Below are 12,253 nucleotides of genomic sequence, written 5' to 3' on the forward strand. Positions count from 1 at the left end.
TTGGTTCCAAGATGATTATTATGCCATACAAATATCCAAATAAATAATTATTTTGAAGAATCGATTCAAAGATGAGCCAATTTTAATCTTTTTGACATAATATGAAAAAATTCTTAGTTTAGCCTAATTAGCCTATCTAACCTAATCTAATGCTTATGATGTTAATGAAAAAGCCTCATAAGTGAGATTGCTAATCTTAATCTTGTAAGGGGAGCTCAACTCGACCATCCATCTCCGCCAATGAAGAAAAAACAACAAAAAACACAAGGGTTATGGGTTAGGAAAATCTCAATCTAATCACACATTCCTCGCTCTCCTAATCACTCAAACACACCTTCAACTCCACACATAATCACTCATTTAATAACTCATGGGCAAGAAACAACAAACAATATATTAATAGAGTGTCTCCTCTCCACTCTAGCACTAATTCTATTCCCCAGACACCAAGGAGTACAACCTATCTAGAGCATGAAACTGCATTGATCACATAGGTGATCAAGCCCTCAAGCTCTACCAATCCAATGTATAATCTAATCACTCACGAGGGAGAATCTAGCAAGCTTCCTCTCCCTCTCCCTCTCTCTCTCTCTCTCTCTCTCTCTCTCTCTCTCTCTCTCTCAATCACACTCCACACCTAGCTAATCACAAGCAAGAATCAAGCAAGCTTATCTCAAGCATACACACATACTCAAGCACTTACACAGAAGCACTCACACATGCAAGCAAGCAGCCCAACAAGACTCCATAGTTAATGGCAAACATAAACATGGAAGCATGCAAGAATTAGGAAAGGAACAAGACATGTAAGAAGGAAGGAGCTTCCAAGCTTGATTGTATTGAAAAAGTCCCCTTACACACCCTCATAAGTCACTTCTATACAAGCACACTCTGCTCGGCTGTCCCCACTTAATTACAGGGTGCCCAAAATATGTTCTCATTACATCTTTAAGCCTTATATGGCTAGCTTTTGTTACAGTGGTGGTGGACCATTGGCCATATACAATATGAAACATCTAAGCTAGGGCAGGGATTACAAAGAGTGTACAAAAAAGGAGTAACATGTGATGTTTCTCTCTTTTATTGCTATGTTTCAAGTTCACAACTCATACCCAATCACTCTAGTGTCTAGCTCTTGTTTAGGGAAGTTGTAGCTCAACACAACACGCATTGTCTACACCAAGGAGTACAAACCATCTAGAGCATAAAAGTGCATTGATGTGGGTAGTTAAGCCCTCAAGTTCTACCAATCCAATGCTTAGACCTCCGTAATCCAATCACTCATGAGGGAGAAGCTCTATCAATTCAATGCTTAGACCTCCGTCATCTAATCACTCACGAGGGAAAAGCGTCCTCTCTTCTCTCTCTCTCTCTCTCTCTCTCTCTCAATCACACTCCACATCTAGCTACTCACAAGCAAGAATCAAGCAAGCTTACCACACACACACTCAAGCACTTAAATACAAGCAAGCAACCCAACAAGCTAATGGCAAACATAAACATGGAAGCATGCAAGGATTAGGAATGGAACAAGGCATGCAAGAAGGATGGAGCTCCTAAGCTTAAGCTCAATAGTTAATTGTATTGAAAAAGTCCCCTTACACACCCTCATAAGTCACTTATATACAAGTGGACCTTACTCGACTGCCACCCTTACGGGGTGCCTAAAATTGTTCTCATTACATCTTTATGCCTTATATGGCCGGCTTTTGTTACAACATTGGGCCTTTGTCCATATACAATATGAAACATCCAAGCTAGGGCAGAGATTACAAAGAGTTTACGAAAAAGGAGTAGCATGTGATGTTTCTCTCTTTTGTTGGTACATGCTAGGTTCTATGTTTCAAGTTCACAGCTCATACCCAATCACTCTAGTGGCTCATGTCCATAACCTTGGCCACCCTTACTGTTGGGGGATGCCTTACACTAAGGTAGAAATTAGAGTGAGGAGCCATGCTCAAAACAACTATTTGCTTATTTGTGAACCCAAGAGCCCATCCTGGTATACTATATACATAACTCAAATAATGTTCACGCATAGCTTAACTTGGCCATGCTCAAAACAACTATTTGCTTATTTGTGAACCCAAGAGCCCATCCTGGTATACTATATACATAACTCAAATAATGTTCACGCATAGCTTAACTTGGCCATGCTCCAGGGTGGTTGCAAGATCAGGGTGCCCAGTTTTGTCCACTCAGGCACCCTGTAAACAGTAAAAAAATAGCCATTTGTTTACCTTTAGTGGCTAATCTCTCCTAGTAAATGAAGGAATTTCATTTCAAGTTCTTTTGTTGGAACATCATATTCAAAGTTGGAAATATAGTTGCATAATTTGATTAAGCATTAGATAGTCAAAAGTCCTCATTTTCTTAGGTACAAAGTCAATGTATACACCTTGTCCGAAATTTGAATTGATTCTATAAAATGCTAATATCTTTTACATATAAACTCATATGAGATTCCCACTTTGTACCTTAGATCTTCACATAATATGGAGCTTAACTTGATTTTTTGAGAAAATTTTAAGATATTTGTCTATTTTCTTTAAATATTTCAAGGTCTTTAAAGTGTTATAATATACGCCACTTTTTGTACCCACAATAGCTACCACTTAAAATCCTCAATCTTGTAGATCAAAAGAGTGGGTAGATACTGAGACATTAGTAGAATGTGGTGGTTAGTAAAAATTGCAAATCCAATGGTTGGATTTTTAAGGATCTCTTTTTCAAAATTCTTCCAAACTATCAGAAGGCCTGTAAATATTAATAATCTAATTAGTAAAATTACATTTTTGATGTGAATCATATAAAACCTATAGGGACTAGTGTGCTTGTAATGGTGCATCTATGGAAAAATAAATTGGATCACTCTAAGTATGGAAAGATCATTTTTTTATCATCTCATCATATTTTTTATTAATTTTGATTAGTTAGACTAATTTATATTAATTTAAGTTATATTGGGCTAATTTAAGGACAAGCGTATTTTCTATTATTTGCTTGATCTCATTTTAAGTACCTTGCCCCACAAAACTTGCTCTCCAAGCATTGTCCCAGTCCAGCATAAACTGGATAAAACTGGACACCCTGATCTTGCAACAACCCTCCAGATGTGATGCATACATATGCATGCGTGCTAGCATCCACTTTTTTTGTACTTCAATATATTTTGGGGTTCTGGTACTCTACATTCAATTAATCTATTATAGAATTTCTTTTCCTAGAGGGTTAGTTACCCTAATTCATGTAAATGCGATTTAGTTGAGAGCCTTCATGCAGCTCAAGATAAAGTGGTGTGGCTGTTAGAAGCGGCTCCTTGAATTTTGGCATGATTATTGGATTCAGACGTGAGACTTGTGGGATTCTCCAGTTAGCATAGTGGTCAGACAATGTTAGGGCTTAGTAGTGCTTACCTTCCTGGTTTGAGGAACAAGGTCATGGTGTGTGAAGGTGATGACAGATATTTTGCAGTGTTGAATTACCATGAGAATCCTAAGTGACGACATCGATGCTCCTATCTATACTGCAATAACATCTTACCAGCATAGGACTCGATATCAAAGTGGAGTCCTATGCCCAATGTCACGAGCATCACTAGAGTTCGTGGAGTCGGTGGACGATTTACCTCGCCTCATTATCCACTAGAGCCTGACTAGAGAATATGATGGAGACGGTGCCTGGTGACAGACATAATCAATGCCAGAAAATACCTAGAAATAGTAGGAAAAATGCCTTAACAAATTGGTAACAAGCTGGACCATCATGGATTCTGAGCATTGAGGGAGATTGTGTGAAGAAGGTAGCTTCCTTTTGCACTCCAATTGCCCATATGGATTGTTTAAAGGGTGCATTCACAAAGGACAATCAACTAACCGGGTTGAAGTCGAATGATTGGATACACACACACACACACACACACACACACACACACACACACACACACACACACAAGGGCGACATTCCGTGTGGATTGTATAGATAAGCATAAATGCACTTTTTATTCTGGAGTCATGGCTTACTTTGTAATCTACACCAAAAAAAACTTTGCCTTCAATTACTACAGAGAATCACAAAAAAACTAATCTACACAAAAAAAAAACTTTGCCTTCAATTACTGCAGAGAATCACAAAAAAACAACTCAAGGGGAGCCAAATCTACATCAGTATAAAGCTTGTACTTGAAGCTCTCACAATTGCTGGACTTGAAAGAAGTCAATCTTTACCGAAGTGATAAATATTCCAAAGTTCCAAAAGGACTATTGGCTTAGTTTACTTAGGCAGACAGCGTAGGGATGCTAGTGTAATAAACGTGTGAACAAAGAAGTACAAGGTTGGACGTCTTGTAGTATTCACATAACCTACTCTAACTTGTATTAATGCAAATAATATGTACAACTAAAGGTTTTGACGTACAAAGGTTGATCAAACCTTGCAAGTCTCAACCTAATTAGGTAATCCTGTGTAAATGCCGATTACATATGTGCTTCCTACTCCTTCCAGTCGCCTTGAAGATTGCTTGCTGAAGAGGAGGGATTACCGAGCTGGTTGGCATGTTTATGCGTCTGTTCAGGGAGACGGGGGCTAATGTTCCATCCTTGTCTCATCAACACCAGGACTTGCAGATGAATCTCCCAATAGAATCTTCAATCAAGCACCGTTAAATGAAGACACCACATCCATTGACATGTTTGGAGTCCCTGCAACTAAAGAAACCACCAATGAAATTGCCCAACTTGGCGGATGGCTGTGAAAACTCTTCCTTAACCCATGCAATGAAAACACGCCCTTGCGGTACACACTGCTTGGCACCTCCTCCACTAGAGTTGTGCTTACCTGCTATAGACTAACAGTTCCTCGATTCCTTGTGCTTCTACTGCAAGTGACGAATGTCTTGGCACAAGGCAGTGAAAGCTGCCATATGATCTGCCTCTGGTCAGGCAAGGTTGGCCATTTGCTCCACCTGTGAGCGAACCAAAGCTGCCAGACACTACAGCATGCGCATCAAGGCTGCCTTGTAACAATTCATGGAGGCGGCAGTTCCCACGAAATATTGTGAATAAACATACGTGAATAGGTGATACACAAGCAGCAACACATCTTGTGAACAAGAAAGTCAAAATCAAAAAACTAATATGTGACAATTCTAGGAATACTAGACCTGAAACAAACAGCAAATAGCAATCTATGAAATTGAAAGAGTCTTTTTTCTATTCCGAGGTATCGACACACATCATGTTCATGACTACATACTGTCAATGGAATGAGAGCCATGGAGGTAAAAAATAATCAAAAACGCTGGAACACTGCAGAGGTATACCCTGAGCTAAGTTCCAACCTCAACTAGATAAGGCAAGGCATCTGTTATGCACAGCAGGTCTCCATTCTTTAAGCAAGTTCACTCATGAGTAGGTTAGGTTACCTGCAACCACGAAGCCCTTCCACTGCCACTTATGATCTTCCAAAGCACATGGAGATCTACTTGCAAAGGAAGGGCCTCAGAAACTATTAAGGCACTTGCAATGTGCAAGTAATGGAACCAGACAGCTCTTACCCCATGCTAGACTCCGAGATAAAAGATTTCATCTGCTTGCATCGCCTCTGATCTTCTACCATCGAATCGAACACCTCTAATAGTCCATCAAGCCCTTTTGTCTCTGGCTCCAAAACCTTCAAGGCATAAACAATGCTTTCAAGTGTAGATAAACATCCAGGTTTTGGTTGTTTCCTTACACCTTCATACAGACTCGGGGAGGAAAGTGAGAGTTTATAATGTGGTATACTTTGAAGCCAAGGGTTCTCAAAATAGGTCCGTCTGGCCTTAGACCAAGTGCCATCCAAAACAATCAGGTGGCAAGGATGGTCATGCCTTGCCATGCTGAAAAAAGGCTCTGATAATTCAACAGCTTTCTCACTAGGGTAAAGAAGGGCAACCCCAGGTGGAATTACGATCTCCAATTCATCTGAGACAGTAACAGACCCATTAACAATTCGACTTTCCTCTTCAGCATGTATTGCACAGTGCACAAACCCATCAGCAATACTAATAGCTTCCTCCGGTGGCCTGAAAGTAGGCAAAATCCCGTTCATTTTTCCATTATCATCTTTCAAATGCGTAAAACTGTGTGGCTTTTCCAGGGGAAGAGCCCCATCAGCCATTCCATAACTATCACTGGGATGCAAAAAACTACGCAACGTTTCAAGAGAGAACATGTGATTGGGATAATCTTTGAATATCTCAGCCAGCAGATCATAAAGCTGTAAAATCTCCGCCTCTAAAGGTGGTGACCTACGTGATACAGTTCCATTTCCTCCTTTCAGAATGAGCTTCTTGCCACCCCTGCCTGCCAAGCTCCTCTTTGAACCAGGAACCTTAGGGCGGATCCTAAAGGATTCCTTGGAATGGACTTCAGGAACATTGACTAAGGCAACATTCTGAAGACCCAGCAAGGCTACCCTTGCTGAACCAACAGCATGATGCTTCTCTTCAGGGTTCTGCAAGATGGTGATCCTAATTCTATTCTGAACAACACACTTGAAACGCTTGCAGATGCACAGCTTCTGCACTTTTCTGCACCTTTCACAGAAAGGCCGCTTAGCACACTTTGAAGTTGCAGCTTCCATGACAACATGGCCATTCTGACGGTTGCCATGGCAGGACTGCTTCTCTTCACTGACACCATCAAAACTGTTTGTGTTGGAAGATCTGCCACGGCCCTTACAGACACCATCAACACTGTCTGTGTTGGAAGATCTGCCATGGCCATCACAGATACGATCAAAACCGTCTGTGTTAATCGATCTGCCATGGCCATCAGAGGCACAATCGACACGGTCTGTGTAAGAAGATCTGGCATGGACATTAGAGACACCACCAAAAAACTCTGTGTTAGAAGATCTTCCATGGCCATCAGGCAAACTGTATGTGTTTGTAAAGGTGCTATGGCCATCAGAAACACTACCAAAACTATCTGTGTTTGGAAAGCTGCCATGACCATCAAAAACACCACTTGAAGAGCCGCCATGGTCATGGACATCAGATGCCCCATTGAAATTGTTTGAAAAGCGGCCATGACCATTAGACACACCATCACAACTCTCTATGGTTAAAGAGCTTCCATGGCCATCAGAAACGTGTGTGTTCAAGAAGCTGCCGTCGCCTCTTGAACAACAATAGCGGAGATGGACATGAACATGACCATGGCAGCTCTGCTGTGTCTTTAGAAAAACAGCTTTCCCAAGTGATGATGGCAGCGATGAGATTTCATTGGAATCCTGCTTTTGTTTCTTCTCTGACGCAGAGGCCATAACCAGCAAAGCTTCGTTTGGAGAGACAAGAGAGCTACAGTGGTGGATTCTGCAAGAAAGTAACTCGACGAATTGGACAAGAAGGCAAGCTACTCAGCTTTAGAATGGCAAAGAGAAAGAACAGCAAACCCTCATCACCTCCGTAGCTGTGCAAAATCCAGGAGTATCGACCTCGCCATGGGCATCGTCATAACGCTGTTCCTTGTAGAGTTGTTAGGTTGTCATTACCATGGCCCTTTATATCAAAACCCTTAGGTTGCCGCCTCATGGGTTTTCCATTAATTAATTTACTCTCAGAAAAATGTTATATGCTATTGAAGGTCTTTTGAAGGTTTAAATGATAATTCTTTTGAAATTTTAGAAATTTTCTGTCTTCTAGGTTTTCTTGGTTTGATTGCTGCCCTCTGAGAAAAATGTTATATGCTTTAAGGTTTCTGGAAGGTTTAAATGGTAATTATTTTGAAGTTAGAAATTTGTCTCTAATGTTTTGTGTTTTTTAAGAAAAGGTGGACATTTTGAACTCTCTCCAAGCTCTTAGCGAAGAGCTTATCTTCTCTCTCTCTCTCTCTCTCTCTCTCTCTCTCTCTCTCTCTCATCATACAGAAAATGGACAAGGGGAGAGGATGTAGGTTATGGTGGGTGAAAGGTTTTCCAAATTGATTTGGGAGGTGGGCTGTTATAATCTTAGGTGCATAGAACGCTAAGCCTTGGGTATTAATTAATGCACAAGGTATATTTTGAGTGAATAGAATAGACACACACATTAATAGCGCTCGCACCTTCCAATGAGGAGAGGTGTTGAATCTACGCAGTCCCTAGGGAGATAAGTGATGGCATGTAATTTCAATACTAATCCTCGTAATACGAAACTACTCTTAGATTATCCTTGGAGACCTAAGAGATGTTTATACGCTTGGTAAGATACTAGAGAATGCAGGAAATGTCTATATGCCTTTTAAGATACTAGAGAATGCATATGAAATGTTTACACATCATGCCCATCCTTGTTCTCTTCTTTCATGAGGGAGGCCACGAATAATGCTTGGGTTGTCTTTCATTCAATCTAAGCACCTTTTCCTTCCTCACACACATCTTGCTTCAGTTTAAATTGTCTTCTAAAAATGACACAAGAGAGCACATGTACGTAATCTACTACTATAGGTAGAGAGTGGAAACGGTCAATGCACTATATGTGTAAGGGTCCTAAATTAGTATTGATACAAAAATCAAAATGGTCCATGAATACTCACATGATGGATGGCCATACAAGGGCTACAAAAAAGGCTATAATGGGCAGGATGTCACATGACACACACCCATTTGTCACTTTTCAAAGTTTGGAGAAGAAAAATCTAGAATTCTTATCAAGGTGGGCATTATGAGCTCACCCATCAATATCCATCCATGAGAGGAGTAAGTACATGCAATAAGGATTCAATCAATATCGATCCATGGGAAGAGTAATTACATGCAATAAGGATTCAATCAATATCGATCCATGGGAAGAGTAATTAAATCAATCAATCAAGAAATACAATGGTAGGATCTTCTAAAAACCACATCTACATGCATATCTAACACTTTGAAAAAGCACATCTACATGCATATCTAACACTTTGAAAAAGCACATCTACATGCACATCTACATGCAATAAGGATGCAATCAAGAAATACAATGGTAGGATCTTCTAAAAACCACATCTACATGCATATCTAACACTTTGAAAAAGCACATCTACATGCAGATCTAACATTTTGAAAAAGCACATCTACATGCATATCTAACACTTTGTAGGGAAAAACTAGGCTCATTTATTCATGAAGTTAAGCTTATCATTATTAAACTCGATGTGAAGTAACTTAAGGGTGTGTTGGTGGTTTTATTTTTGACTTCAAGCCTATATAATTAAGTGGATTACTCATAATTGGTTATCTGCAACTAGGAGGATTCCAATGAGACCTGAGACTTGGATGATCATGCCACCATGACCAAGCTCTAGCTCGCTCTGGCATGACTATGCATGGTTTTTTGACAATGTTGATGAAAAGAAGTAAAGCATTACAGAGCTTGCACATAACTTGGGAGTGAAATTTTGAATGATTAGACAATGCCAACCTTGGGCTTGCGGCTTGCTTTGACCTTTTGGGCATCTCTACCTTGCTTGATTACCATGGTTATAAAAGCAAGCTTTGTGCCTTAGAGGGAGATGTGAAGCCATCCCATTGCATAAAGATCCCCATTATGGTGCATACATTCGTAGACTCTAATTTAGATGCCCATATGATTGGGGCAAGATGGAGGATTATCCATTGGAAATTGTTAACCCTTGCCGGAGACTTCTATGGTGTTGATGCCAGCCACCATATCATCTTCACTACCTTTGGGTCACATGGGCCCCAATGTGCATAACTTACTTAAAAACCATGTCTTGTATATTTTACGTGTGTGCTCGTCACTTGTCTATTAAAGACGCACCACGGGATTTTTGGTAGAGAGTACAATTTGTGGATTAGGTGTTACACAAGCTAGAGTGGCCGAATGAGCCCTAGGACCTAATTTTAACTTTGGCCGCCCAAGAGTGTAAACCCTAGTAGCCACACATAAGAGGCAAAATGTATTTCTCACAACTCATTCTTTTATGCTAATTCAATAGAGTGCTCTTTTTCACTATCTACTATCTTATTGAGTGCTCTTCTTCTCTATCTACTATCTTATGCTATTGTTTGCTTGCTTGCTTGAGGTCTTATACATGCTTTCTTGCTTGCATGTGAGAGAGTGCGTGTGAGAGATTAAGTGGTGAGAGGAGGGTCAAGCTTTCTTTAGAGTGCAACGGCAATGGTGGCGGCAAAGTGGAGCTTTTGGGTGCGGCTTTGTGGCAACATCATCTCCTACGAGAATCCTTGTCTATTGTAGGCATAACCAAGAAGTCTCCCACCAGGTGCTTGTTGCCATCACAATATTTCTCTATTTGTAGTAACCCAAGAACCTTGGTATTCCTACCATGGATACCCTTCACCTTTAAAGAGGTATCTACGAGTTTGGGTTTTCCCAACTGGTTCCATGCATTGAAGGAAATTAGATTGTGACTAACTCCTATATCAAGCAATGTATCATAAATCACTTTACCATAAGGGCTAGGCAATTGAATGGATATTCGTAGAGGTGCTATGTGATCCTTTGTGTCTCCTTCAACTTCTCCCACAAAAGGCTTTTGCAGATCCCAGAATAGCTGCTGTCGGATTTGCCTTTCTTTAGCCTCTTGTTGAGCTTGAGCTATCTTTAGTTTCACTTTCTCCTTGACTACCTTCTTATCATGTGCGACCCACAAGACTTTCTCAGTAAGACGTCCATAATACTTTTTAAATTTACTACCATTGAGGAAGCCAACGGTTTTGATCCCAGTAAGGGTTTCAACACACATAATACCTTGAGGTATTATTTCGTAGACTCAAAATGGTCCTTTACCGGTATAATTTAGTTTCTTTCTTTCATTGCACACTCCGTTACATAAGTATAAGGTCTCCCTCATTAATTTCCTTATCCTTGAGATTATTATCAGACCGCTTTTTTCATCGATCCTTTTCTATTAACAAGTTTTACACTATAATTTTTCTTTCTTCCTCTAGTCATTCAAGAATGAGTATCCTATCGGCCAACATGTTACCCTCAAGTCTATCACTACCACCCCCCCTTAAGCTAGCTATCATGAATTCCCGGGGCATTACCACCTCAATCCCCTATACCATCAACCAATTGCAACTTTGTAAGAGGTTCGGTAAGCCTATAAAGCTTATGTGAGCTTGAATTCCCAATCATTGCATCAAGCTTCAACAATTTTTGTTAATATGGAAATGAGGACTTTGTTGGTACTCTCAGCTTAACCATTTGCTTGCGGGTAGTATGTTGAGATGCTAAGCTCAACATGAGAGCTGACACTCACGAGGCGCCTGCATGGCCATTCGACATTTACATCTCTAGTGGGTTTGGAAGCTGGCACCGACATATCTTCGCCAGAGATTCTACAATTGGACTACACCGACTAGTCCACACCTACCCACTCCACTTAGCGTGTTCACATTATGGACTGCTTGTATATACTCTATTATGTGTGTTAGTCACTTTATCTTCTTTGTAGACCTCTTTTGTTGTATAAAGAAGAAGAAGAATTTTTGGTCTCTCACCTTGTGTGTTCTCTTCTAGGGTTTATGTGAGTGTGTGTGTGTGCACTTGCAAGAGCTCAAGCTCTCTTCTCCCCTGCATCTTTTCATGGTATTAGAGTCTGGTTCATGCTAAGGGCTGAGCGGCAAGCAAGAGAAGCACAGGAAGTGTTACAAGGTAAGAGCTTTATCTCCTCTTCCTCCTTTGTGCTGGCTACTAAACCCTTGTCGCGGGAGCTCTTCGAGAGGCACTGGCAAACGAACTCTCATTGAGGAGCTTTCTTCATGGGAGCAAAGCTATAGGGCAACTATAATGTCTGTTGGACTTGTCCATTGGACAACATTGTTCGAGCCGAAAACGCATTTCGGGCGCATCTGGACCTCCGTTTTTCAATTCGCAGCAAGCAGCAGGCGTTCATGGGCACTACATATAAGTTTCGATTCTCTGCAGAACTCTATTTTTGGAACTGCATGAAGGGAGATTGGTTGTGCAAACACTGTGTGTACTACAAAGAGGTCTCAAAGTTGCCATTGAGTGTATGTATGCAAATTGAGGTCACTGTTTGTGACAGTTTGGGTACAGTATAGAACTGCTGTAGAAAATACAGCAATTTGTGCAGGTCAAATAAGAGTGCTATTTTTGGTAAATTTGTGTTGCACATAAGATGTCAAATAATAGAATAAACTAGATTATTGCAGAGAATCTTGACAAGAACAACTTCCATGCTTGGAGGTTTAGATTGACAAATTTCTTAATGAGAAAAAGCTACTTGGACTACATTGAAGG

At 40.5% G+C, this 12,253-nt stretch overlaps 1 protein-coding gene across 2 annotated transcripts; it reads right to left on the bottom strand.

Moving 5' to 3' along the window:
* Positions 1-4,349: 4,349 nt before the first annotated feature.
* Positions 4,350-7,526, bottom strand: LOC147615202 (DTW domain-containing protein). 2 transcript variants are annotated; one of them, XR_015262774.1, is made up of 3 exons: positions 7,447-7,526; positions 4,837-7,357; positions 4,350-4,700 (listed from the first exon to the last, which is right to left on the bottom strand). XR_015262774.1 is itself a non-coding variant. In XM_086779230.1 (2 exons), exons 1-2 carry the CDS (start codon positions 7,497-7,499, stop codon positions 5,551-5,553), a joined length of 1,860 nt encoding a protein of 619 aa, XP_086635356.1. In that variant the 5' UTR covers positions 7,500-7,526; the 3' UTR covers positions 4,350-5,550. The 2 variants fall into 2 exon arrangements, 1 of the variants encoding a protein (XP_086635356.1); XM_086779230.1 differs by having other exon boundaries at positions 4,350-7,357.
* Positions 7,527-12,253: the final 4,727 nt, after the last annotated feature.

The sequence above is a fragment of the Cibotium barometz genome, chromosome 40 (genome assembly GCF_041138505.1).
Source record: "Cibotium barometz isolate CiBa-2024 chromosome 40, ASM4113850v1, whole genome shotgun sequence".
NCBI classification, from domain to species: domain Eukaryota; kingdom Viridiplantae; phylum Streptophyta; class Polypodiopsida; order Cyatheales; family Cibotiaceae; genus Cibotium; species Cibotium barometz.

Coding starts and splice junctions, on each gene's coding strand:
- LOC147615202 (XM_086779230.1), bottom strand. CDS start 7,499: ATGACGATGCCCATGGCGAGGTCGATACTCCTGGATTTTGCACAGCTA. Junction 7,358..7,446: donor GATTTTGCACAGCTACGGAG/GTGATGAGGGTT, acceptor ACTTTCTTGCAG/AATCCACCACTGTAGCTCTC.